The sequence below is a fragment of the Acipenser ruthenus genome, chromosome 28, assembly GCF_902713425.1.
Source record: "Acipenser ruthenus chromosome 28, fAciRut3.2 maternal haplotype, whole genome shotgun sequence".
Lineage (NCBI taxonomy): Eukaryota > Metazoa > Chordata > Actinopteri > Acipenseriformes > Acipenseridae > Acipenser > Acipenser ruthenus.
In genome coordinates this window covers 23,868,282-23,895,437 of record NC_081216.1, presented here as the reverse complement: position 1 = coordinate 23,895,437, position 27,156 = coordinate 23,868,282, and the positions used below count along the sequence as shown (strand labels likewise).

The 27,156-nt window shown below is 37.8% G+C and overlaps 1 protein-coding gene across 4 annotated transcripts in view; it reads left to right on the top strand.

The window, feature by feature from the left end:
* LOC117435053 (activating molecule in BECN1-regulated autophagy protein 1-like) overlaps positions 1-24,607 on the top strand; it is a 77,779-nt gene extending 53,172 nt beyond the window's left edge. For 2 of the 4 annotated variants that reach the window (XM_034057943.3, XM_034057941.3), the window contains 5 exons: positions 229-368; positions 7,335-7,439; positions 8,432-8,619; positions 16,241-16,366; positions 20,437-24,607. In XM_034057943.3, coding sequence (XP_033913834.3) covers positions 229-368; positions 7,335-7,439; positions 8,432-8,619; positions 16,241-16,366; positions 20,437-21,020 — 1,143 coding nt within the window. In that variant the 3' untranslated portion in view covers positions 21,021-24,607. The remainder of the gene's footprint in view (positions 1-228; positions 369-7,334; positions 7,440-8,431; positions 8,620-16,240; positions 16,367-20,436) is intronic. The other 2 variants (XM_034057942.3, XM_034057944.3) reach the window with 2 other exon arrangements.
* The last annotated feature ends 2,549 nt before the right edge of the window (positions 24,608-27,156 follow it).

The following is a 27,156-nucleotide window of genomic DNA, read 5'->3' as shown; positions in this document are numbered from 1 at the left end:
CATCCTGCACTCTAGCGAGTGCTTTTACTGGATGCACCACTCGGGAGCCCCCTATATATATATATATATATATATATATATATATATATATATATATATATATATATATATATATATATAATATATATATATATATATATTTATTTATTTATTTATTTATTTATTGTTGTGCTCTTGTTAAAAAAATTAAAAAATTTAAAAAAATGTTTCCATGTGTTTTACCAACAGAGAGTCTTTAATGTCCTTTACCCGATGCCAGCAGACCAGAGAAGACACGTCAGTATAAACTCTGCTCGTTGGTTGCCAGAACCAGGTTTGGGCCTTGCCTACGGGACAAACAAAGGGGACCTGGTGATCTGCAGGCCGGTGTAAGTTCTTTAAGCTATCGGTCACTACAGGAATGTGAAGGAAGAGCCAGGAAAGGATCCATGATTTATATAGTAGAGAACAGGGACAGTGCCAGAACATCTCAAAGGCTGTTGATCTGCCTTTAACCGCTGGGTTGGATTGCATGTTGTCACACAGTATAAAGTTGAATCAGTCGAAGAAGGCTTCTGCAGAGCACGGCTGCAACATAACAAAAATAACCAGAGCGTGACATGCTTCCAGAGTTTGTGAGCCAGTTTCATTGAACAATGTATTGTGTGCTATCATTCTAATTCTGCTAGAGTTACTAGTGAAAGATTCAATCCAAATAATGGCTGAATGTGTTGTCATTGTGTCATGTATGGTACTTTTCATGCTTGGTTTGCACTACTACAGGAATTTAATTGTAAATAGCGAAATTACCATTGACATTACAAAGAACGCATCTAAGGAATTGGATCTTTGAACTAAAACAGTGAGGCACAAGGTGCGCTGTCCTAATGACGTTGAGTGTTACTGCATTAAGGCCTCAGCACTGTCGTCTACCATTCATCTCAAGGAGTCTAGAAATCTTCCTGCTCATTAGCTGGTGCCTTCACTCAATCTTATCTGTATCTCCACTTACATTTGTTTTGAAAGTTATTTTTTTTATTGTTTTTGTAATATATAAAAAATTGATTTATTTTACTTTGTTCTCGTGACCTGATTCTGACAGATAACTAAACTGAGTGAAACTGGAAACGTTTATCGGAATTGCGTTAACGGCATGATAACTATCGTTAAAAATAATAATAATAAACATGGTTTTACTCAACTTAAATTCAGTTCTTGTCTTTTTTTTTGGTATTTGATGGTTACTGGTACTTAAAAGAAATACCCATTGTGCTTTGCAGTGTTCTTGTCTGCAAGAATTTCCTTGTTTCTTTTAGTCCACATTTCAGTTTGTGTTTTTTATATTTGTTTGTTTAAAGATGTGTTCTGTGAAAAACAATATCATATAGCAAAAAATGTTCTGCAGCCACCAGTGCTCACATGCTCCAATTTTTGTTAAATAAAATGCATTAAAGCAGGAAAAACACCGGGAGCGTTTCTAACCAAAAGCATTGTGTAAAAACGAATGCTGTCTTTAGGCTGCATGAAGAATAGTCAATCATTGGAACACAACTTTGCAGTTTTGGGACAGGCATTGAAATATGATTTGGTTACTTTTGGGTAGAATTTTTTTTACCTTGAAGTGAATGATTGCCAGCCAAACAACTGTTGAGTTTTATTGAAAACCATTTTAATTTATAATTTTAATAAGAAATATTTCTGTGGTCATTTGTTCAAATAATTTAATTCAGATAATATAAATGTAGCTCACTGAAGGGGTGATCAGCATTTCCAAAAAAGTCATCTTTGGTATCATATCATTCTAAAAAGAAATATAAAAATCCTGAATACAAACTGTGAATGCAAAACATTTAGTTTAATTTGTAAACACAAATTAAAACTAATTGGAACCAAAGTATTGTATTACATTTGATATGTTTTATCCTTGTTTATATTTATTCTATCTTGAGACCAGAAGAGATATGGATTGATTCAGCTGCTTGTCTTTGCTAATGAGAGAACAAAGTTTAGCAAGAATCAATGGGATTTGTTTTCAGCTCTAATGCATCTACTGGTTGTAATCTTTCCAACCCCTGTTGTTGTGGCGTCATTAGCTAACATTTTCCATCAATCACAATGTGATTCGTTAATGAGTCTTCTCTTCCCTGCCACCCCCAGCCCCTCTGTGCTCAAACCCACCCTTCTGTCTTCGCTCTGAGCTGCTAGTTGAATTGAATTATCCTCCAAACTGGAAATAGCTGCACATTCTGACGCTCCGTAGAAACTTTTCCTGTGATTTGTTGTTGTTTGTTAACGTGTGTCTTCCTTATGCAATTCCTTATGGCTCCGGGAATCCGAGGGAGCCCATAATAATACATTTATACAAACGTGTTTTGGTTTGAGACTGTTTAGATGCTATTCATTTCTGCATCACAGTAAATATATAAACTAGGATATGTTGTAGATAACCTCTCCACTAAAACATCTGCAGTAAAAATGCATAGGATTTGTACTTCATTATAATAGATGTGGGCACCAAAGCTAAAATAATATAAACATGCACATAAAGTATGTACAAATCTAATCTTTTACCTCTCCTTAAACTGACAAGTGAAAAATGAATCTGATTTGCGAATGATGAACCTGAAAGACAACACTGAATCAGTAAAACCGAAAGCCAGACTAGAGCCTTTCCCTTAGATTGATCGTTTTGACCTTCTTTGCTCTTCCTGTCTTTATTTTTGCACTGTTTTATTTTATTAATGATGACCAGTATGTTTGAGAAGGCTTAAAGCAGGGGTGGAAATTAGACTCCCGTTGTATAGCAGTTTGACACATTCAAGTTAAATAAGACACCTGCACAACAAAATGTATGTTAAGAAAGGGGGGGGCAGTTTTGCGCACCACTGCCCTAGATCGGTAAAAAGCTTTTTGTGCTTTTTAATGAAAATAAAGTATTTAAAAAAAGAAAATATATTGATGAAAACAGACTTCTGCTGTTCATGGTTTGTGCCAAAGCTAATACCTGCAATTTGCAGAAGTTGTTTTTTGCTTCATTTCCTCAGCACATTTGTATTGAGTTTTTTTAATAGAATACAGGATTTCAATGAGTATTTTGTTTTTTGTCGAGTCCTCATTATAGGAATCTGAGACGTCGTGCTGGGTAGTAATGGACACCTGTGCATAACTTAGTCTCTTGAATTCAACAGTGAATTCACTTTGTGATCTGCCAGTCAAATGCTAATTTATCTCCAGACATCTTATTCTGAGATGGAAAAACTGGATATTGATGATGCATAACTTGAATGTACCAGCATTATTTGAATCTAAATGGGTTTTCATTATTATTATTATTATTAATAATAATAATAATAATAATAATAATAATAATAATAATAATAATAATAATAATAATAATAATAATAATAATAAAAAGTCCCTCTGCTTTTGGCTGATGGTGTTTAAGCTGATTAAAGCTGATTTAAAATGTGTTCAAAGGATCAATAGTCATAACAAACTCTGGTCAGGTTTGGAGTCAATTCCTGTATTTCAATTCCTTTATAACCATTCACATTCCCTTAATCAATTCCAACACATCATTGATCAAAATTGAAATTAGCAATATTCTGTTAAAATGAGCTTCTCACAGTAGTCTTAACTAATTACTTAAAAAAAAAAAAAAAAAAAAAAAAAAAAGCTTTGAAATCACAGAGTTCAATAATAGAATGCCTTTGGCTTAAGAATTATAGGGAAGGATGTTACTCCCACTGCTCGCCGGAGAAATCCTCTCATTGAAGCAAGGTTCTCAATCAGGCTTTAAAGAGCTTTATAAAAACAAATCAGCGAATTTGTCTGGTTTGTTAGGATGGAAAAAATGGGAAGGAAAAATCCATTGATCCCCGTTTCAATAGGTAGGTGTTTAAATCACAAATCCACCATTCGGTGCCTCTTTAAGATGCTGGAGAGGTCAGGGTTGGGGGGGGGAGTCACTGAACATTCTAGATGTGCAGGTATACTCCACATTCTGTCAATACTGTACCATTTCAGGAGCGTTGCAAACTTCATGTTGTTAAAGCATCACTGGAAGGAACTATCAAACATGTACTGTCCATTATTGATCAGTTCAGCCAGGGCTTTTCCAGATTATGGAAGGGATACCAGTATAAAATGTACTTTGCCCGGAAACTACCGCATTCCTTCGAATTTAAGACACACCTTTTAAACCATTTTTTTGCTTCTCAAAAATAGCCTGCATCTTACATTTGAGTACAGTATAGTGATGCATGTTTTAAAATCGCCAACAAAAGACATGACTACCCGAGTACACAAACAGCAATGTGATTGACTGCCGAGAAAAGATGAACAAAAACGTCGCTGTCCAAATACACAAGCAGCAATGTGACTTACTGCTGAGAAAAGACGAACCAAAACGTTCCTGCCTGATCTCGAATCATCCATGACATAGAGGCAGCCATTTTCAAAAGAAGCGTCATTAGTTTCCTCAGGAATTCGAAGAGAAACTTTTACAATTTCAGCGTTTCTAACAAATAATACCAGCTTGGACAGATCGTTAATGCTGATCAGACCCCCGTATTTTTCAACATGCCAAGCAATATCACAGTTCACAAATTGGGAGAAAAACAGGTGTCAGTAATCACGACTGGAAATGAGAAGCAGCACATAACTGTAATGCTCTGTGTGATAGCAGACGGCCACAAACTGCCTCCATATGCGTAATTGAGGTTGTATCTTTGTAACTGCATATTTATTTGATTTTCTGAAGGAATACGGTATCCAGATCTGATCAAGTCTTCTAAAGACGGATCATTCTTTTGCGCCTAATCTGTGTAGCATCTGCAGGAATTGTAACACATGCAGGATGCTCTGGTTTCAATAGTGATGAATTTCAAACTCAAAACTGGAAACTACCCGCGTTGCTGCCCTTGCTTTGATGTATTGGAAAAATAATATTTGAACCCGGAGCTGTCCTGGAAGACTGCATTAGCAAGCTGAATAAAGTTGAAGGTGCAAGAATACACTATGTTCTTTTGTGATAATCAGGTTCCACGTAGGTCAGTCATTTCACAGCTGCTGATCTGTTAATCTTTAATCTATAATCCTGGGAATTTAGAAAGCTGTGCTTGGGATAACTGAATTGCAATTAACTTTTAACCTTATGTTGGTGCCCAGAATCATGTGGCAGTATTAAGAGGTATAATCTTATGATGGGTCGAACGCATGACCATTGTGAAAATAAGGTACTTTCCCCATTTTCTTAAAAGCCAAACCTTTCATAATTGCTGCTATTTAAGTAGGGGGGCTTTTTGAAAACCAGTATCAGATTCAAAAGAAAGCACTCTGGTCAAATGAAAGTAAATGAGTAAATGTTGAGAATTGATTGTCGCAACTGTTCAAGTCAGTAGAACACTATACACTTATAACACTGTTGCCACTGTTTGTAGTTAGTGTATATAGAAATTGGCTTCCCTCTTGTCCTTATTAATCCGTGTTAAATGCCTGTTCATTTATAACTTGCATTTTGAAGTTAGATGCCACTGAAGAGTGAAACGTTAATATGAAACCAGTTTGATTACAGAAAACTCTATTGCAATATCAACTTTTGACCTTACTAAATTAGTTATGCCTTAAAATAAAGCCAGCAGGTCTGTATTATGACCGTTTCTAAAACCTTGATAAAAAAATACAAGCATGCAATGCTAATACGCATGATTTAGCACAATGTGGCACTAATAGATAGGGATGCTATTTGGAACCATACCATTGTTGTCTTACCTGCTGAGCTCTTGTGTTTGGGGATGGAATTGAATTAAGTATGGCTAATGAAATATGTCCATACATTTTACAATTGTGCTTTTTTTTTTTTTTTTGGAACTCCTGCCGTCTTGGCACCTCCCAATCTCTTTATCTTCTCACTATCCAATCCACTGCTTTGCCTAATCACTAACATGGTAAGGAGCAAACATTGAAGCCTTTCACCATCCACAGTGACTACTTGCCTTTTCTCAGCTCTGTATGTTTGTTTCACAGTGATACACAAAATATTGAAAGATATGAGGTCAGGATGTTACTTAGTCCTGCTGATTTCCCCACATTTCCAATCCAACTGGACTAAACTGTAGAATTCAGAGTTGTTTGCCTTTAACAAAATCAAATAAATCAAGGACTTGAAATGAATGGTAACTTTATAAAGAGGGTGGCTTTGGGCGAGAAGTCACTCCTTTTTTTTTTTGTATTTTTCTTCTCTCCTAAAGTCACCGTGCAGTGATTTTTCTTTCATTTATTTGATCCTGCTGACTGCAGATCACAAGTAGGCAATCAGTTGCATTATTTATTTATTTATTCCTTTTTGAAAGATAATTTCCTGATGACAACCCCACGGGGTTTGTCATTTGAATGGCGCCCTGAGGACAGCCCCGGGGTCTAAAAAAAAAAAAAAAAAATACATTCCTCTCCAAAGCTGAACATTTTCTATGAGTACGGTTTTAACTTTAAAAACACTCAGCTGCAAATCTCCGGAAAAGAGAGAGAAATCTATGTATTTCTTGTTGTATTTTTATGGTCATCATATCATATATCAGGGTTTTAAGGGTTGCAGTCCCATGATGATTTTAAGTGACATGTATACGTACAAGTTTGAGTAAGTACTATAAAAACTGCAGTTTGCCACAAAAATTATATGAATTATCTGCTAATCTAGTTTCTTAGATAAACTGGCTTTACTGTGCAGTCTTCAAGAGGGGGGGTTAAAAAATATTAGTTTTTATCCAAAAGGAAATATTAAATCTTAACTCCTCATAATATGCATTTAAATCACTTATTCCTCAGTCCAATTAAATCTAATTTCATTTAATGAAAAACTCCTTTTTGAGCTTTACTTTTTCATCTAATTGGAGACTGATCAATAAAGCCGAGAGTATAGCAGTAGCATCCTGGGGCAGCAGTCAGAGTGCATCTCCATCCTTTCATTTTGTACTCCCTATCTAATTTCTCCATGCAAGAGATTTGGAATTAGAGGGACCTTTAAGCTCATGTATACTGTGAATTCAATTGATCACTAATTAGTGACAGGTTGGATCTGGTCATCCAAACTGTCAGTTTCCTTCTTGCGATACTTGTCACCCTCAAATGTATTTTAAGAAGAAACCATTTGAACAACCGCTTAATTCCTTGTGTACCTTAAGGGGTCAAATACTGTTCTGAGGAACACAGTCCTTGCAACGCGGAGAGGATAAGAACACAACTTTTGGTTTGATTACACATTTTGATGGGGCTCGTTTTTGTACAGTGGATGCCCTCTTAAACGTCACGGTTTTAAAGATTATCATTAATTATTTCCTCTCCCTCTTTATCTTAAGGGCATCCAACTCTGGTGCAGAGTATTTCTGGGACCAGCTGAACGAGGCAAACTTCACCGTCAACAACAACAATGGCAGCAGCAACCGCAGCACAGAGAGGCCAGGGTAAGAACGCTAGACATTGCTACTGTAACTTAGCATGCCTGCAGACACTCTTGTATCACAAGTACAGGTTTCCATTATTGAACCATTTTAATTCTCAGATTTATCGAAATTTCGATATGTACGATATTTAATACCAGATTCTGCCGGTTTGAACGATCGCCCTAACCCAACTTTTTGCTGTCAGTCAAATTTTAATCATTAATTTCTGGTTTTTAATAACCGTGCGCAAATAATGCCTGAGGGGAAATATCGCGACTCACATGAATAGAAAAAAATTGCCTAGAAGTAGTTGCTCTGTGCATTGAATGATTCAGGGTTCGGGTTATCTTCGGTTGAGATGACGAAGACGTGGAGATCGGCAGTTTCGGATCAGATGAAACAAGCTCTGCGGTTGATTTTGTGTTGTGTTTTCACACTTGACACTACAATTTCTTACTTGCAGAGATTATGTAAAGCTCTTTATTTTAGTGGACCAAAAATATCACATGTTTGTATATATTTTAAATGTAGCGACTTTTAGCGTTTTTCACCCACAAATATATTTTTCATGATGTGGGTTTGCACTGGACACTGCAGCTTTGAAGTTTAATGTTTCTTTTCTGAAAAGATTTTAAATGACAAAACCGCGGACATACTGCAGCAGCTTTTAATTGCATTTCACCAGTCATTAAATATGTTAACTGCACTTCTTGATTCTTTAGCGTGACTGTGTGCAGTGCTCTACCTTTTTGAATTTTAAGCATGCCCCCTGGGCGTTGACTCAGCAGAATCCATAATTTTTGGCAGTAATGGCAGTAAGAAAGATAGCCGTTTCCTGTTGTTTTCTCTGTATGTTTGATGCAGCATGCGTTGCACTTACCGCTTTGGAATATTACAATATATAGAAACTTCTGCTGGTCAAAATGACAGACCTGCCTGGTACTTCTAGATTATTTTATGTAACACACACTTGTAGTGCTGTCCTGACATGTGTCTGTGTTCTTTCAATACAGGACCAGTAGGGCTAACTGGAGATCAGATAGGGATATGGGTTTGATGAATGCAATTGGTCTACAGCCTCGGCATCCCGCCCCCTCGGTGACATCACAAGGCACGCAAACCCCCATCCTGCAGTTACAGAATGCTGAGACCCAGACCGACAGAGACCTGCAGGAACCAAGCACCTCTACAACTGCCAATGGTAATCCCAGGTTGTAACTTTAAACACCAGGTCTGTGAAGACAAAGAACATGACCTCCATAAGCCATTTATCCTCGACCTGCACTGCAGCTGTTCCACATGGAACAAGCAGTGTATGTTAAAAGAAGTGAACAGCTAGCTACCCAGCACTATATGCAGTAGATAACTGCGCACTGCCCATCTTTAACATTATTTGCTCAGTCAGCTATTAAAATCTGCAGTATCTGAATCTACGAGTCACCGTAGAGCATCATTATTATTATTATTATTATTATTATTATTATTATTTGTTTATTTGGCAGACGCCTTTATCCAAGGCGACTTTCAGACACTAGGGTGTGTGAACTATGCATCAGCTGCAGTCATTTACAACAAAGTCTTACTCGAAAAACGGAGCACAAGTAGGCTAAGTGACTTGCTCAAGGTCACACAGTGAGTTAGTGATTGAACCGGGACCCTTTAACTACCAGATAGGTTATTTGCTTTCTGGTACTGTAGAGGAGTCAGGGAGAGAATGTATGTATTGTGTTGTATTTTTGGCACAATGCTGAAAGGAAGGGGTCCATTTTAAAGCCCCATATACTGTACAGTACCCCCATTGTGAATGTAATATGTTTTCCAATGTACTTCGAAGATGCGTGTTAATACAGTGGTACCACTGTTCAAAAATGGAAATCCTCCTTGGGGCAATTCAACAGACATTAAGTTATATTTTGTCTTATCTTCTCATAATTCTGAATTAGCCTAGGAATATGATACTGGCTGGCCATGTGCACTGTAGAGGAAATGTTCCTCTCTTTCAGATGTAACTGAGATACGGATGAAGTATTATAGCATCTCCTTAAAAAGAGAGAGAGGGAGAGTGAGAGAGAGGACAAGCCCTAAGATGTATGGTAATGCAGTTTTATGATGAAGCGTGTGAAAATTCCATTTTGTATAGCTCATTCTAGTAAACGCTTTAGCACACTGTGCTCTTGCCTTACACATTAATAAAGATATACCATGTTCCAAAGAGCTTCATATCCCATTCAACATTCTAACCAGGAGATGAATGAATTAGCCCGCCAGCACACTTCAGAATCTAGTCAGAACCATTGCCTTTCCAGTGCATGCTTTCTTTTTGGTTTTACAGAAATGGAAAACAATATTCTCTAATAAGGAATATGTAAGAAGATGTTGTACGGCCAGTTTGAACTGGTAATAAGTTTTCAGTCTGCAAGGTGGACAAATGTGACTGTACATAAGGAAAGAAAGAATGTGCAGTTGCTACTGCAGGTTTTCACTATTCTCAGACACTGCCAATATAAATCCCTGTGCAATTCACAACAGATGTAGTACTGTAATAGTCTGCTTTTACTTCTTAACCCAGCGTTCTTGCTGGGAGAGTGATATTTAATACAAGGTGACTCGGGGGAAATATGGAACATGACATTGCTAAGAAATGTGTCATTAAGCACACCAGTGCACTGTGAAGACAGTATGATTCGCACTGGGTACAGTAAGCCTAGCTCTGTCATTCCTGTAGGTGTAATATCAAGGTGGATTTATTATATTGCCAAACATGAGGTTCTTTCTGCAGGAGCTAAATAGCAGGTCTATATTGATTGCTTTTCATTAAGTGCACATTGTTGCAATCATTCTTTTAATTTAATGAGCCAATAAAGGTCTCTGTTAAGACGTACATATCAAAGTATGTTGTTTGTGTGTTTCATTAAAACAAAGAACCATGATAATCCTTGCATTTGTAAAAAAAAAATTTTTTAAAAAAGTAATTACAGTGACTTACCTGTCTTTATAACATGAAATTAATGTAACAATCTTTAAATTGTACTGGATTGTGAAAACATTGTTAAGCAGGCTTGGCATCATTGCTGCAGTTTACATCTTCTGCTAATAAACCATCGATTTCATCACCTAATGTTGCAGTTACTCAAATTGACTTGATAAACCGTGACATCATTTGTATCATCCTAAAGACTTGCTTTATAAGTAGCTTTTCCCTGCTTTTTTATTACTGACTGTTCAAAGCAGCAGCAGTTTTCAGTAGTCCTATTTTGAACATGGGAAGTATTGTGACCTTTTTAGCAGATCGACTAAACCTGTGACATTTACTTCAATGCACCCTGTCTCGGTTTTGTACTGAAAGTGTGAAGTCAAATACCCACCAGGATCTGTGTGTGAAGCAAACTGTTAGGAAAAAAAAAAAAAAGCTTCCCCATATCTGATGACATTGTTGTCTAGACTTCTGACAGTCGGATTAAAATACCTGCTAGGCTCTTCCTTGATAAACTAGTCTCGTAGGGACAGTGTTTCTGCTTAGTCATTTTCTAATCAACTTGGGTTATTGCAGACGTGCCAACAACAATATATTTGCTAAACAATCAGATTGGACATGGGCAATTAGGATTCTGCTTATGATCAACTGAGCATGAACTGGGATTGGCATGTTGTGGTTTGCCGATCGATGTATCTAGGGAACAGTTTCTCATGAGGAGTCCGGTTTAGTATTCTTTGTTAAATCCTTGTTCAGGTATTAGCTCAACAGTTTTGTTTGGAAAGTCCGTCTTGGTTCCTCCCAGTCTGCTCAACTCTATTAACCCTTTCAGTCCTTATCTTAGCGTGGTACAGTATGTTAACACATGCTGTGGGAAGTCACGTTGCAACCTCACAGGACTCCTAGGTCCCAGTCTGTGGTAGTGTACAAATATATGTAAAAAATGTATACTGAATAAAGGAGTTCCTTTTTTAATTATAACTTCATTTTGACAAAAATAATTCAGGACTGAACACCAGCAATCTGCGTTGGTTTATGTTGGGCTGCCGAGAATCTGGACACCCCTTTGGAAAGGTATATTGGTCAGCCTTGCTGGAAGGAGGGACCAAAGGGGAAGGTGTTTCACCTACTGTACCACTGCAGATGAGGCTTGCCTATGTTTTTTTCAATGCATGTGTCAAGGTGTTGCTTCTTTATTGGATTGTCCTGGATAAATAAATAAAAAAAGACGAAGTTGTCAAATTCCCCTTGTTAGTATAGTTTTATATGGGCAATTTAAACCATACGGGGGGGGGGGGGGGGGGGGTTAAATATTCTGTTCTGCAAAAATTCATTCTTCAACATAATGAGAACTTAGATACAAAATATATAAATGAGAACTTGAGGTAATCAGTTAAGATAAATGGCAAGTACATCCACACAGTGCATGGAGTATATTTAAGCCAAGTCATCTTCCTTTTGAATGATACATTTTGTGTGTGTGTGTTTTCTCTCCAACATTTACAGACTGAATTGCACTCTTAATGCTAGAGTGCTAGCTAATCTTCTCTATGTTTTATATGGAAACCTCACTCTGATAGAATAGTGATTTCCACAGGCAGCAGCCAGGCTTCTCCACTCCTTAATCTTTCAATCCGCCATTGAAGTGTAACAGTAAATTAGATGGGGTTGACCAGTATCCATTTGTATCAAAGAGGCAATGAAATCGGACTCACCTTTCACACAATGGCTGGTGTGCAGTTCCATGTACATGACATGTGTTTTAATGGCTCATAAACAATCCAGGTTACCTTCAAGAGGAGTATTGAAAACCTCTTTAAAACAATAGTGTGATTACACTACTGAGCCATGAGCTTCTAAAAGTGAAGGTCTTGTTAATATAATAATATTCATAGCTTTAAACCCTCATAGATTCCGAGGGAGCACTAAAGTAAACTACTAGACACAGAATTGAGTCGATTAGTGTTGCATAGCAAAAATAGTTTGAGATACATATTTCTTATCCAGCAGTCATTGTTTTAGAAGATCATATATATATATATATATATATATATATATATATATATATATATATATATATATATATATATATATATATATATATATATATATATTAAATGAACAAATATAGGTCATTAAAAACCAAAGCTCTGTACTTTATTGTCCTAGTTCAGGACAGCTGAGCTCTATGCAATCGATACACAACCCTTTCACATTCCTGGGCCTTTCGGACAGCTGAGCTCTACACAATCGATACACAACCCTTAACATTCCTGGGCCTTTCGGACAGCTGAACTCTACACAATCGATACACAACCCTTAACATTCCTGGGCCTTTCAGACAGCTGAACTCTACACTATCGATACACATCCCTTTCACATTCCTGGGCCTTTCTTACCCTTGCTGCTCTACACTCATTGGCATACTGGAATGCTCATCAGTATGAGTTGTGGTTGTGATTTTCATCAGAAAGGCTCCCATGGGCAGGGGCAACCAGAACTCATTTAGCTTTCTCCCCAGATAGACATCACACAAAAATGATACTCACTGTATGCCACAGCAGTTTAATGTTCTAACAGTAATAACAGGAATGTTAGCACAGCCTGTGCTATGAATATTGGAACAGTGCACTCAGATGTTCAGATGTTGACATTGGGCTGTCTGGACTAGCCTAGAGTGATTAAGCTGCTCTGATGTGAGGTCATCAAGGGGATGCAGTCAAATTAATTTTCCTTCAGCCTGTAATACAATCCAGATTCCTGTAATGTAACTGGATGTGTTCGAACACCACCTTAATTGTGTTGAACTAGGAGATACTGCTATTATGCTGTTTGAATGCAGTTCCACTTAAAATGAACAATTCACCCTCAAGTACAGAAAGGTGTTTGGTATGTGTTATGTGTTAGGCTAGTGGTGGTTTGAGCTTTAGCAATGCTATGTAAATTTAGACATTCAACAAATGTGCAGCAGGTGAACAGAAGGTGTTTGTAACTAGTAAGAAGAAAACGTTGCTCCAAGTAGACCGCAAGTCTAGCTACAGTACTGTTTTAAATGTCCAAGGGTCGGTCTGAATGCTGTTTGGAGCACAACATGCAGACCTGCTGCTGAAGGGGAAACTATACAGCATGCAGGGTTGTGTGAAACTGTATTTTACTTTGCATGCTACCTTGACTTTCAGTGGAAAGGTTTTGACGTGTGCAATGACAGAGTCGAATAACAGCACTATTTATTGTAAATTTGTTTCTTTCTGATCTAGGTGAACATGGGTAGATTGTGTCATTTTTAAAAGGAATTGAATTGCTTTAGTAACAGTTTGTTGTGGTGAGGTACTGAATTTTTAAAATAGTTTAAAATATATATATATATATACAGTGCCTTGCAAAAGTATTCAGACCGCTGACTGGAATTTGCCAGAAAGCATGAGAGTGACCCAGCTGCGATGTGGGAAAAGGTTTTGTGGTCAGATGAGACCAAGATAGAGACTTTTGGCCAAAACTCAAAGTGCTATGTGTGGCGCAAACCTAACACTGCCCATGCCTCAAGACACACCATCCCTACAGTGAAGTATGGTGGTGGCAGCAGCATGCTGTGGGGATGCTTCTCATCAGCAGGGACTGGGCATCTTGTTAAAATTGAAGGAAGAATGGATGGAGCAAAATACAGGGAAATACTGCAAGAGAACCTGCTTCAGTCCGTCAAAAACCAACAACCTGGAGCAAATCTGCCAAGAAGAATGGGCCAAAATCACTCTGACATTGTGTGCAAAGCTGGTACATACTTACCCCAAAAGACTTAAAGCTGTTATTGCAGTGAAAGGTGGCTCTACCAAATATTAATGTGTGGGGGTTGAATACTTATGCAAGCAAGATATTTCAGTTTTTTTTTTCTTAAAAATATTTCCCAACATAAAACCAATGTCACCTAACAATAATTGATTTTGAGTTTCAGTGTTTTAAAATAAAATATCAAACAGAACGAAATTTCAATGTAACATTTGTAATTCAGTAATATGAGAGAATTGGTCAGAGGTCTGAATACTTTTGCAAGGCACCGTATATATATAATTATGCAATATGAGTTAGCTTGGCATGCCATTCAAGCACCCATTAATTATTGGATGGAAATGTTGACGTTCTTTCTAATAGTAAAAAGTATTGTAAAAGTCTTCAGTAAGCTCTCCTGCTTTTCTGCGGGGGAGTGGATCGGCTATGTAAGCAGGCAGGTTTGAGAGCTGTGGTCCCCCGACACTCCATGACTGGCACACCATCCAATTACTCCTCTCTCATGGCTCTGTCTTCTCAAGTTAACTTCCAAGAACCTATTGATGTTTTCCGAATGGGTGACTTAGATGATTTTTTTGTTTTTTTTGTCAATTTGTCAATTTTCCAGTGCCCTATAGAACGGAATATAAGTGTGTGTTGGAGGTGGTTGCTTTTGGTGTGTGCCTTTTCTAGAAACAAAATCGTGTTTTGGTTACAGTCAGCCCTAGCGGTCAATTACAATTGTAATTGTGCAATTCCTAATTAATTGCAATAGCAAAATAATTGTAGTTGAACCTTGGCACACCTGCATAATTTATAATTGTATTACACCGTTATATTATACCATATAATTGGTCAATTACAATTCAGTTGTGCATTTATTTGTCATTCAATCATTAATATCGTATTTTCAGCTACTTTTGGTGACCCCATTTGTTTGAAAATAATTAGTTTTTGTAGCTGTGATTATTACTGGGTTATTTAGAATAAATAGTGAGCATGTTGTTTGTTACTTTTTAGTGTAATTGTAATCATAATTGTAATAGTAATTTGTAATAGTGATTTAATCGTTGACTTGCATTACATCGGGAGAAAAAAAAAACACATGCTGTTGATTTGGAATATTGAATAAGGAAAAACATATGTATTTATATGTATTATTCCCGTATTTGCCTTTTCTTGTATTGCTGTATATGCGGGGAAACCTCTTTTAACAGTTCAGCTTGGCAAATAATATTAAATATAAAAAATTCCATTATAGTCTCAAATGACTTTTATTGAAGTCTCAGACTGTACTAGCACTGACGCAGGCACACTATGGGAAGGGGGACAGACACAATGGAACTGTCTAAGTAGTGTAGGTGTATGAGCAGTGAGACACAACGGGAACAAAAGCAGTGTTACTGTGTATTCAACATTGTATTTAATTGGGAGTTCAAATATTCATAGCATTGAACTTTATGTACTGGAGCCTTATACATCCTCTACAATATACTGCCGCTTGGGAGTTAAGCCAAGATTCACTGAGCTCAGAATTGAGGCCTGGAAGAGTTGGGGGTTCAAGTTGGTGGATGGTCAAGAGCATAGCATCAGCCTGGTTTGGGGGTGCTGTGTGAAATGAGTTGATGTGGACAGGTATCCACATCACAAACAAACCTCACCACAGTTTGTATTAATTGTCATTGTTGCTGGCAGTCTATCAGAATGGACAAGTTTTGATGGGCAGAGTCACATGATTAATGTACCTGCTCTGTGAATTGAGGACTATCTACTTTAATACATACAGTGGACCAGTCTTTTAAAAATGTATTTGTGTGTGTCTAATAGAGAGAGAGAAAGAGAGAGAGAGATTAATATTCAATGGAATACACTTCTCAAAGGCATTTCTATCAAAGGCAGATTTAATACATACAATATATATTTGATTTAAATTATTTGGGCCACTTCTGGATACAGTGTTAGCAGGAGTGCTCTTGCTAGCGGCACAGTTATGCTAAGCTTTCATCACTGCAGCTCCTAAAAAAAAAAAAAAAAAAAAAAAACCCTGCCCAGCCAGAATGATATGATGGAATTTTATTTTCTTTAGCAGTCCCTGGACCACAGGAGGACTCAGCCCCCAGCACCAGTACAGATATGACCACTGAGAACTTGAATCAGGACAGTGGCACCGCTGAGGCATCGTCAGAAGCAGGCACCAGTGCTGCTAACTCCGGTAACTCTCTACAGGAGATTGTACTGTTACAGCTGGAGAATCTATAGCCTAGTCATGTGCTGCAGCCGGAATAAGAAAAAAAGAAACAAGGCCCCCCCTTTTTTTTTTTTTTTTTTTAAAGTGCCTGTAAGGAAACAAATTTGATGTGTCTGCAAATGAGTGTGCACAATACCAGTGGCTATGTTAGGAAGTTTCCATTTATTGATTCCAATATTCATAGGCATTTTTTGTTAGACCCAACAATATGTTGCAGCTGGTTATAAACTGAAATTGGATCATGATCATTTAGCTAATGTTCTGAAATTAGCTCAGGTAAGAAGATGGTCTCTCATCAGGAAAGGATTCAGGTAGCTTGTTCTCACTCGCACTCTCACCTCTCTCATCTGCCTGTCTTGTATATCTTACCTAACTGCTTGTGTGTGAAGCTGAACTTTGTAAACTCTGCTTACACTCTGTTTTCCTAATAATATCTAAACACTGGCAATTTATTGGCATGAGTTTAAAATGTTCCAGATACAGAACATACACAAGATAAAATGTGCCCCAGTTTATCAATTCTTTGACTTGTGGAGAAAAACCTCTTTCTGTTAATAACAGCATACCTTACAGCTGTGCTGTGCACAGTGTTCTCTTCTCAAGTATGCTGACAGTATTTGTTTGACCTTTGTTTGACCCCTACATGCCAAAGACATGGAGGAACAGGTCCTATGAATTAATGACATGGTGACCTTGGCCTACATTCCCTTTGAATACTGTTCTGTTGTTTTGGATATTCTACACATCAGAACACCCAGGGTGGAGATTAAATATGAATGTCATGCATGCAAAGTTTAATGGGTATTGCTTTGGTTAACACAGTTTGAGATGGATTTGCTTTCCTCAGAAAGGAGCTAGCTGTTCTTTCAGCTTTGCCAGTCAATATCAAGCAAAATGAAAGGATGTCTGTGTATCAGTGTTTTGTTGCATGTGTTATGTAAAGCCAAGAAATTGCAGAAAAATGCTGCTTTGTTAAAGTCTGGATTGTGATCAGTGGAGAAGTGGGGATTTAAACTGCTCCATTTGAAGAAAGCTGCGGCATTGATCATGTCACTTACAGTTGCTGTTATCGCTCTGCAGAAGTTTGCCCATTGCTCACATATGACAAGTGTGTGTTAGATGCACCCAGACCATTTCATAGATGTGTCAAACCATCCAAGACTCTCTCTAAGCATGAGAATCCGTATTCCCCTGGTGGTGTACCGTATGAATGAACAGGATTATAAAAGTGGAAACTGTAACTATAGGAGATATACATGTATTGTGAAATCGGTCTTGTTGATTTTTATTTCGGTGGCAGAATCAGGCTGTAAAACAAACTAAAAGAGACTTTATTTTAAAGTCTTGATGGCTTCAATTGCGTTTACTTAACTCCATGAACAGATCATATCCGTGCAGTCACAGCCATTGAAACAGATTTCAGTTTTTACTTGGTCTAGGTGAGTAGAGCTCTTGGTCACTGGACAAGGTATTAATTATTAGCTGTTTGTGTATTACTGAAGATTAATTGTTTAAGCATACCCCTCTGACCTTTCTGCTCAGGTTCCCCCAAATGAACAATACACGATATGGTAGACCTAACTAAATTAGAAACTAGTTAACTTGGTCCCAATTCATCCTCTTTGCTTGAAGACATTTCCCACCTGAAAGGTATGGAGACATGCAGTATTCTCATTATGACAGGCAATTATTATCATTGCTTAACCTATAGATATATATAGTGTGTGTTTTTAAACAGAGAGGAAAACAACAGCATTGTTACTGCAGCCTTTACTGTTAAGAGTTCTTCATGACATTGAAGTGACACGCTGTGCACACAGATTAGTTGTCAAGTACACTGGTGTCCAATGCATCAACTTTTGTGTAGAGTGAAAATGATCAACTTAGACCTCCTGGGGTAATTGGCAAAGAGCTCTTGGTAACTCGTCTCTCTGGTAGTTTAAAAAGGAATGAATAAGCAGAGGGAACAGACCTTCCTTTTGCTCAGCATAATTCCATGTGGTGTGCTGTGGCCCTGAGATGTAAACTGAGGGTTTTACACCCCTGGTGTGCATTTATTCCAGCATGAAGAACATCTTGTGATTTACTTGTTTTTAACAACAGCTTACAAAAACAACAACTCGTCTAAACAAAATATTGTTGTGTGTGAATTATTTCTCTGTAGGTCCAGCAGACCAGTCTATCCATAAACTGGACAGAAGTTCAGTTATTTTTATTCTGAACTCTTTCTTTCCCCCAATATGCCCTCACTGTCACAGACAAACAGCTAAGTCTGTTTTTTAAATGTTTTTTAACCAATAAAGTATTTTTTGATCTGTGAGTTGCAGGATTTCCTTTACTTAATGTTGGTATTGCTTTTGACCCTAAGCACCACACTTGACCTCTGTGATGTAGCGCCAGTTTAACAGACAATACATCTCTGTTAAGTAAACATCGTCCACTTTATATTATCTGAAGGCCAATGCTGATCCTGAAAGCAGATCTGGATCAAAAGCAGGCAGACATACAATAGAACCAGACAGTATGTGTTTTGATGTACTTGTGTACACTATAAGGAAATGTACCCTTTGTCAGACGAGAATGGATGAAAGCCATTGCTTTGCTGCTTTTTTTTTTTTTGTGTGTGCCACCTACCTTGTTTATGGGGTATATATTTTTTTTTTTTCGACGGGCTAGTATCTTGGGAAAGCCAAACAACTGAACTCGCTGCGCCCTCAAGAAATCTATTGCTATTCTTGCATATTCTGCCAAGGCATGTTTGTTTAATGTTGAACATGAACAGACTGTTCTTTGCAGTGCTTGGTCACCTTGTGTGAAAAGCACTGATGTCCTACCCTTATTGATGCTCTTTTAATCCGGGTGCTCCTGTAGGTGGTTGAAGATTGTTTTTAGTGTTTTCCAACACACGCGGAAATAAACTGTCAGTTCAGTTAATGACTCCATGAAGAGGGAACACAATTACCCTGCAATATCCTTTCCTTGATTACATCAATGAATTTTCATCAACAAAGTTTTGAACGCAATCTATTCTATATTATGATGCTCTTCCATCTTCAGTTGCAGGTTTCCAGTCATTTGTTTGTATTGGTAGTAGTTTTGTACAGTACAAGTACATTACATAGCAATACTAAAACAGAAAATGTGGTTTGATTGATTTTCTGCAGTATAATGTTTTAGCCATATCAATATTTAATTTTGAGAGAAATAATAGCCATATAAATGTAGACTATAGAAATAAATTACACTGTAAAGGGCTGGTATTGATTGTTTCAGGGCTTTTGTTATCTTTTCCTTTCCTAAAATCAATTTTGGATTTAGGTGGAACTCACTGTATGTTGTCAAGCGGTTTGAGTTCTGTTTTAGAATTCTCAATTATAAAACAGTTAAAATCATTAAGACAGATTTAATCAGGTTTTTTTTTCATTTCAAAGAAATTCGCTAAAAACGTTTAGCAAGGGGAACAGGAAAGGACGAATGTGGATTTAAAGTCTGAAATATTCTCTCAATGTGAAACTACTGCTTTCCTGAAGTGTTAGCAATATGTATAGAAGTGTAGAGTAGTGTTGTGGATGTGCTTTCTACACCTCGTCCCTCCTGCCTCGCTGGTTACACCACGCCTGAGTTCTTTTCTAGTTTGTGTCATTTCAGAATAGCTGGAATCCATCAATTTACTACTTTCCACTAGCACTTTTATTTTTTATCAAAGCACCATAAAAAAAAACCCACAAAATTGTTTTCATTTTTATTTTATAAAAGGTACAGTAATTGTACTTGGTTACAAACAAAACCCAGAATACTGCAATTACAAAACTAAATCCAGTTGTATTCCCAAAGCCCTGACAGCAATGTAGTAAAGCTGTGCACCATTTTTTTTTTTTAAATTTAAATCTTTTTATACTTTTTTTTTTTTTAACATTCAGTATTAACTGCAATTCATTATTATACTACAATTGCTTTTTAACAAGAGTGAAAGGCACTGACGGTGAATTAAAGCAGCTTGTAACCTCTCCCGATCTTCTCCCCTTGTCCTGCAGGTGAGAGCTCGGAGTACAGCTCCGGGGAGGACGCCCTATCCCGGATCCGCCGGCTCATTGCGGAGGGGGGGATGACGGCCGTTGTGCAGCGCGAGCAGAGCACCACCATGGCATCCATGGGGGGGTTTGGCAACAACATCATTGTGAGCCACAGGATCCACCGTGGCTCCCAGACCGGGGCCGACTCGGCAGGGGCCAGGGGAGCCCGAGAAGGCAGAGACTCTTCCCCACCCGGCCCCTCCACCTCCACCTCCACCCCCTCTCCGCATAGCACCATCACCATCACAGATCCTGTCAGGAGCCGCTGCCGCATCCTTGCTCACACTTTGCAATTGACTAACGAGCCAGACGGCTCCAGGAACGCTCTGCCGGCTTCTGAAGAAAGGGCCCCCTCCCCACAGTTTGCTAACATCTTCTCATCTGAAGGAGCAAGCACTTCCAGGAATGAACCCGGTGCCCTCATGGACACAGACGATGTTTTTGAGAACAGCTACCCAGATAACGAAGGCCTCCACACTACTTCTGCCGCAAACAATAACAACAACAGCAGCAGCAGCTACACAGAGGATCCCTACAGTCGATAAGGGTTCATAAACATGCTGGGTCTTTATTGTGTGAGAACACAGGGATATAGACTGATGCCAGCTAACTGACTGGCAGCTGGCAGATATATGGATCAACTGGAGCAGAGATACAGTACAAAGGAATGTGTTTGTTTTTTAATCTGGTGTTACATGTCCTCCTTCAGTCTTTAAACTCTTCTTTTCATAGGGACTCCAATCCTAAAGCAACCATGCCAACTCTTGAAGTACCTAGGTATTTATTCAGTTCCTGTTGTTTTTTGTTTTTTTTTACTTACATTTGCACTTGCAATATTTAGCTTCCTATGTACTAACAATAACAAATTGGTACTATGATCATTCCATACCCGTACTTGAATACTAGAATGCTAGCTTTGTTTTGAAAAAGGTTGCTACACGCAAAGTACAGTGTATGTATGATGGTTACTAAGGTGCTGTCTAAATACCTAGATCATTGAATAGGGTTTCATGTGTACAGTAGTCAGTGCTACTTGATGAGAAAAGCATTATTATTAATTTTATTTTGTTGATTTAATGTAAAAAGTGCCAGCCCATCAGCTGTCTGTGATCTGTCAATTATGTTTTCCAATGTGAAAATCTGCTCTAATTTGAGCATGAGCTTAGTTGTATAACATGTAAATCTGTTTGTAATTAAGAAAAAAAAAAACATGTTCATAAGCAGACTGCTTCTTGGCAGTTTTATTCGCCCTGTTCTAGGACTAGGCTGTGGAAAGAACTAAGGGATTTGTAGTCATCTGAGTACAACTCTTGAGGAATGGAATTCAGAAAGACTACAGCTCCCAGAGTTCCTTTCTCTGTTGTAGATCCAGGGTTTGAGTAAAAGAAAAAACAAGAGAGGAAGCCACTTTCCTTAAGAGTAACTTTGTGCTGTTAATCACCGTGACTATTCAGTGGAGGATTACTGCTCCTACAGTGATATGGAAAGACACTTTACAGCTTGACTGGCTAGTGCTGCGTTGCATTAGAAAATACAGAACACTGGTTATGTAATAGCTGCATGGTTTTCTTTCTTGGAGCCTTGAGAATAGCCCCATTTTATTTTATTATTTTTATTTTGTTTTACTTGCCCCAGGCATGAGCTCAATTGATGCCAACCCCCACCCCGCCTGCCTAGCCACTAGAATTTTCAAAATAAAAGTGGCATTCAAGTCACCCTCTGTTTCTTCTAGCTGAGCATTTGCACTCAACACATTTGGAAATCAGCCAATCAGAGATCATCGTTGGCAGTCTTTCTTCCTATTCCCAGCTGACTGCAGATCAAACTTGGCATTGCAAGCACCAACCACTAGTTTGGAGAAACTTGAGATTTGAACCTTTGTTGAATGTGCATGTTACCACTAGGGTAACACAATGAAAAACAGCTCCAGACAGACAGGGGAGGGCTAGGTTGAAGGTGTTGAGATTAACTAGGCGACCTCTTATGATATAACTTGAAACAAGCAATCAGCCCACAACTACACCTTTACAGAGCTGCTCATGAAGACCTTCGCATTGGTGGTCTAGAGCAGCTTTCTGAGGGGAAGCTTATATGCTTTGATTTTGTCATAGAACATAGGATTAATACCTGTTGATTTTTTTAATATATTTATTATGATAGCTTGTTATCACAAACCCAGTTTGTTCCTCAAACTGGAGGAGAGCGACCCTCTTAGATCTGTTGCACCATAGCTAAGGCTGTATTTTTTTCATAGATTTCATGATTTCCGTGACATTTACCCATTGCCATGTAATATGTAGTTACCCGTGAAAAAAGCCAATTTCTGAAAGAATACAGCAAATGTTTGCCTTGTTGACGCATTACCTGTTACATTTAGGAACCTGGCAGCCAGTTTAGTTTGCTTCTGGTAAATGATTGAAAACACTGCACAGAGCTGCATGATTTCTTAAAGATCAAAGATCAGACATATTTCTGCTGAAGATCGCTTGGTCCAGTACAAGTTCATAGGTCTGTTGTTATTTTTACATTTATTTATTTCTTTCTTTTCATAATTCACTAATGATGAAAATAGAATGTCTTTAAGAGGTGGACATAAAACAAAAAAAATATTCTACAATTTAGTATTTACTGTTTTTCTGGAAACCATTTTAATATGTAGGAACATTGGTTGTATAATAATGCTAAAGAAAATTATCCATTGTTAATGTGACAACACTATTTTTTTTTTTTTCCTGCTTTAATAAATATTATGTTTTATCGTAAAATATATTGAAATACCAATTTTTTTGGCTGCAAAATGCAATGAATCCAGCCATTTTTTACAGTGAAAAAAATACAGCCCTAACCATAGCTCTTTAGCAGGTAACTGGTGCCCTAAGTCTGTGCTGCAATTGGGTTTGCCTACCTCGTGTTGCCATCAGCGGCCATATACTTGAAGCATGCCTCTCACTAATTTCCAGAAAAATGTGATACCGTGGTTAGAAGCTAGGTCCCTTACAAGTGAAAGCACTTCCTTGGTGCCATTTTAGAAAGGACTGCTTATCAAGTATGAGTGGTATAGATTTGTTTGATGGAAAGTGTTATAAAAAAAAAAAAAATGTATTCTATTTATTTAAAAAAAAAAACACCATTGAAGATTTATTTGACCTTTCGTCATAGTAACTAAATATCTGTGTAAAATCAGAATGAAGGAGCTGCACTATAATTGGAATGCATCTGGCTACACCTTCGAACTGTAGTTTTAGCAACATTTCCAAAAAGAAAGACCAGGAATTGAAAGAATTCTTAAATGTGGCAGATGGTACAGTATTTTGAAGAGCATGTGAATTGTTAAGCTTTCTTATGACTTTTAAAAAGCACTCTGGCTATTGATTTTTTATGTTTTAGTGTTTTGGTCTGAGCAGCTCAATCAACCAGGACAGCAAGTTTAATTATATATATATATATATATATATATATATACTAATTATAATTATTGTTACAGAATGACAGCCTCTAGAATAGGGGTGTCCAATCCCTGTCCTGGAGGGGCATTCCATTCCAGGTTTAACAGGTGAAATTATGTAATCAACTACTTGAGGTTCTGGATGGAGGTTTAATTGGTTCAATTGAACCATTTAGAACCCACTGCTGCTGTAGAACAAAACACAGAGAACATGATCTGACCTGCTGATTATTTTCTAAAACCTAAAAGCGTCCTTTTCCTGCTGAAGAATTTGAGTACTGAGGCTGCCAATGGACACAGTTATGTTGTGCCTTGATGGTTGTGTAAAATATGAAGGTCTTGCTGAAGGAATACATCTAGCAAACGATTAGAACCATTAATACAGTACAGTTTGTGTTTAAAGCGATTGTTGGCGAAGCCTTCCTTGCAGTTGAATGTATATGAATCACATGATCTAGTAAAGGTTTTGGTCTACTCTAAACATATTTTGGCTTGAAAGGGGAGTGATATCGGTATGAGGTTTTATCTGGATCGTCAGGTTATTATTATTTTTTTTATATGTACTATTTTAGAAGAAAAATGGTCAAAGTGCTACTAAGTGCTGTGGGAACACCAAAGATCCTCATCATCATCATCATCATAATAATAATAATAATAATAATAATAATAATAAATGGAAAACTTGAATGTCTGGCTTTGATTATTTGGGTGTCCATGCAAGTTCTCTTTCAGGGTTCATAACAATTGGGTTTCTAAACAATCCTCCTACATTTTGAGGATTTATAGTAAAGCTGGAGACACACTCCGTACTGTTCATGTAACCCACTGTTTATTCCAATTCAGTAAAATTCAGCTCTCCAAAATGTTATTTTTGGACTGTAGTCACTGTCAACCAGTGCTTGCTCATTTAGAACCAAGCTATTTGAAATCAAAATAATGACTGATTAGCACAATCGGTACAAGTTGTGTATTTTAAAAACGGACAATTCGCAATACTATTCTGTAAATGTTTAATGAATTTAACTTAGACAGGATGGTGTTGATGCAAACCAAACAAGATACAGTTTTGGAAGTAATCCTTATATTTTTTGCTTTTCCATGCAAGTGAGATTGCACAGTGGGCTAATTCACTGGCATGCTGTGCTGTTATCCTTGGAGTACTGGGTTCCAATTCAGCTGATTCCTTCCTTTATTTTCAAAGAGGTGGGTAATTTACCCTATTGTCAGTGTGAAATGCAGCTGTCCTGTGGGAGCTGGTGGTGCAGTGGGATAATCCCATGGCCTTCGCTCCCTAAAGACAGCAGTTCAATTCCAGCTCCTGGAGGAGAGCTCCTGAGGTAAGTAATGGTGTTGGTTGGTTATTCAGTTTTCATTCTATTATTGAGTACACACATTAATAATATTTTAAAAGAGACTCGTCCCCAGTCCCACAAGACGGATCAGCACAGCATGCTTGTGCATTAGCCCACTGCACTGCACTACCTGTCTTCTTGTGACAGTCTAGAAATCTAATCTTGTATATGAAACAAACTTCCCTTTTCAGAGCACACACTTATGAAGTTGAGAATCATGGATCTTATTGCACAATTGCATGCCTCTGAAGAGAGGAGGGATTATCAAACCCAAACCTATTACACAGCCGGTCAATGAGGTAAATATCAGGGTAAATGGTATGATTGTTAATATATATAGTAATCTGTTTTTCATATTGTGTTCCTGGTCAAGCTGTGGAATCTGAAGCTGTGCAGCAGAAATAATTGCACTTCTAGCAGGGTTGTCTTTTTGCAATGTTTCTTAGTGCTGAAACAGTGAAGGTTGGATGTTGTTCTTGCCATTCCATTGAAGTAAACTTTCATAGTCCCAAATACTGTACAATTTCTACTTTTAATTAATTATTACTGATGAAACAACATGAGTGGCAACCCTTCTTAAATAGGCAAAGTCAGCACTGCTGTTTAGGTGTCAATAGGCCTTCGCCTTCTCAGCAACCACTCGGGCGCTGGTGACCAAGGCAGGAAAATGACCTTGATTTATTTGGCTTTCCTCACATTGAGAACGTCCTCACTTTGCAAAGCTGGCACGAAGCACATTTGGTGCGTGAGAGTCATTACATTTATTATCTGAGGAGTATGTGTGTCTAATTTGGTAAACACAAACATGTGTTTCCCTTTCAGAATAAATGGGGCATACTGTATGATTTATTGAAGCCATACACTTTAATAATCAGCCTGTAGGCTTTTAAAATTAACAGGCATGCAATATTAATCCCCTCACAATGCTGCTCCATACGAGTGGAATACATTACAAGACTAATTTAGTTTGTAATGCAGCTAAGCCCTCAGTGTCAGTGTGTTTTTTGTCCTCTGCATAGCCGACGTGTGACGGTATTACTGAGATCTGGCTCAGTCAGGTATGAAACATAGAATAAACCTCAGTGAAATGCTCATGGGTCCTTTCATGCTTATTACCTGGGCTGACTGGCATGAATAGAATGTAGGCATTTGCTTGCTTGCTTGTTTTTTTTTTTTTTACTATTCTTGTCTGCCTGGCACCTGATATACTCACAACTGCAATAAAAAATTGTATGGAGCGGTTGCTTTGAAAATCTATGTCAAGGGGTAGGCAACTGGACCTGGCCTAGCCCTGTTCTGAGTGGAAGGGTGTGTGGGTATGTATTCCAGTCCATAGCATGCCAAAGCCAGCTCGATGAAGAGACCCTGCTGTGCCTAGACTTTACCACTGATAAAGGATTACAGTGAAGTTGTCATTTCAGGTTATTCAAGAGAGCCAAAACAGCCCTGATGAAATCTCATTTACCACTCCGCTCCAGAACATACCAGCAGTGATTTAAGCCTAATCAGATCAGCCTTTAACAGCATAATTTACTTAGAGAGTAACAGTGTCTAATGGATACTTTCCCACCAATGAGCAAAAAAACTGAAAGAAATGTCAAAAAGACATATTTGAAACAACCCTGAGACTGACTGGTTATTATCATTAGTTTTGCAGCAGCAGGCAGTAAGCAGGTTTGACATGAGATATGGAACCTGGTAATTCAATTGGTGCATGGGATTATGTTCTTTACAAAATAACATTTTTAGAAATTGCAACCGAACCTAAAACAAAAAGCATCACATGAAATAGTCTACATTCATCTCACTCACTTCAAATTGTCCTGCCATTCATTCTCCCAATAAAGACAGAAAAGAAACCTTCAGTGTACATCAACTCAGACC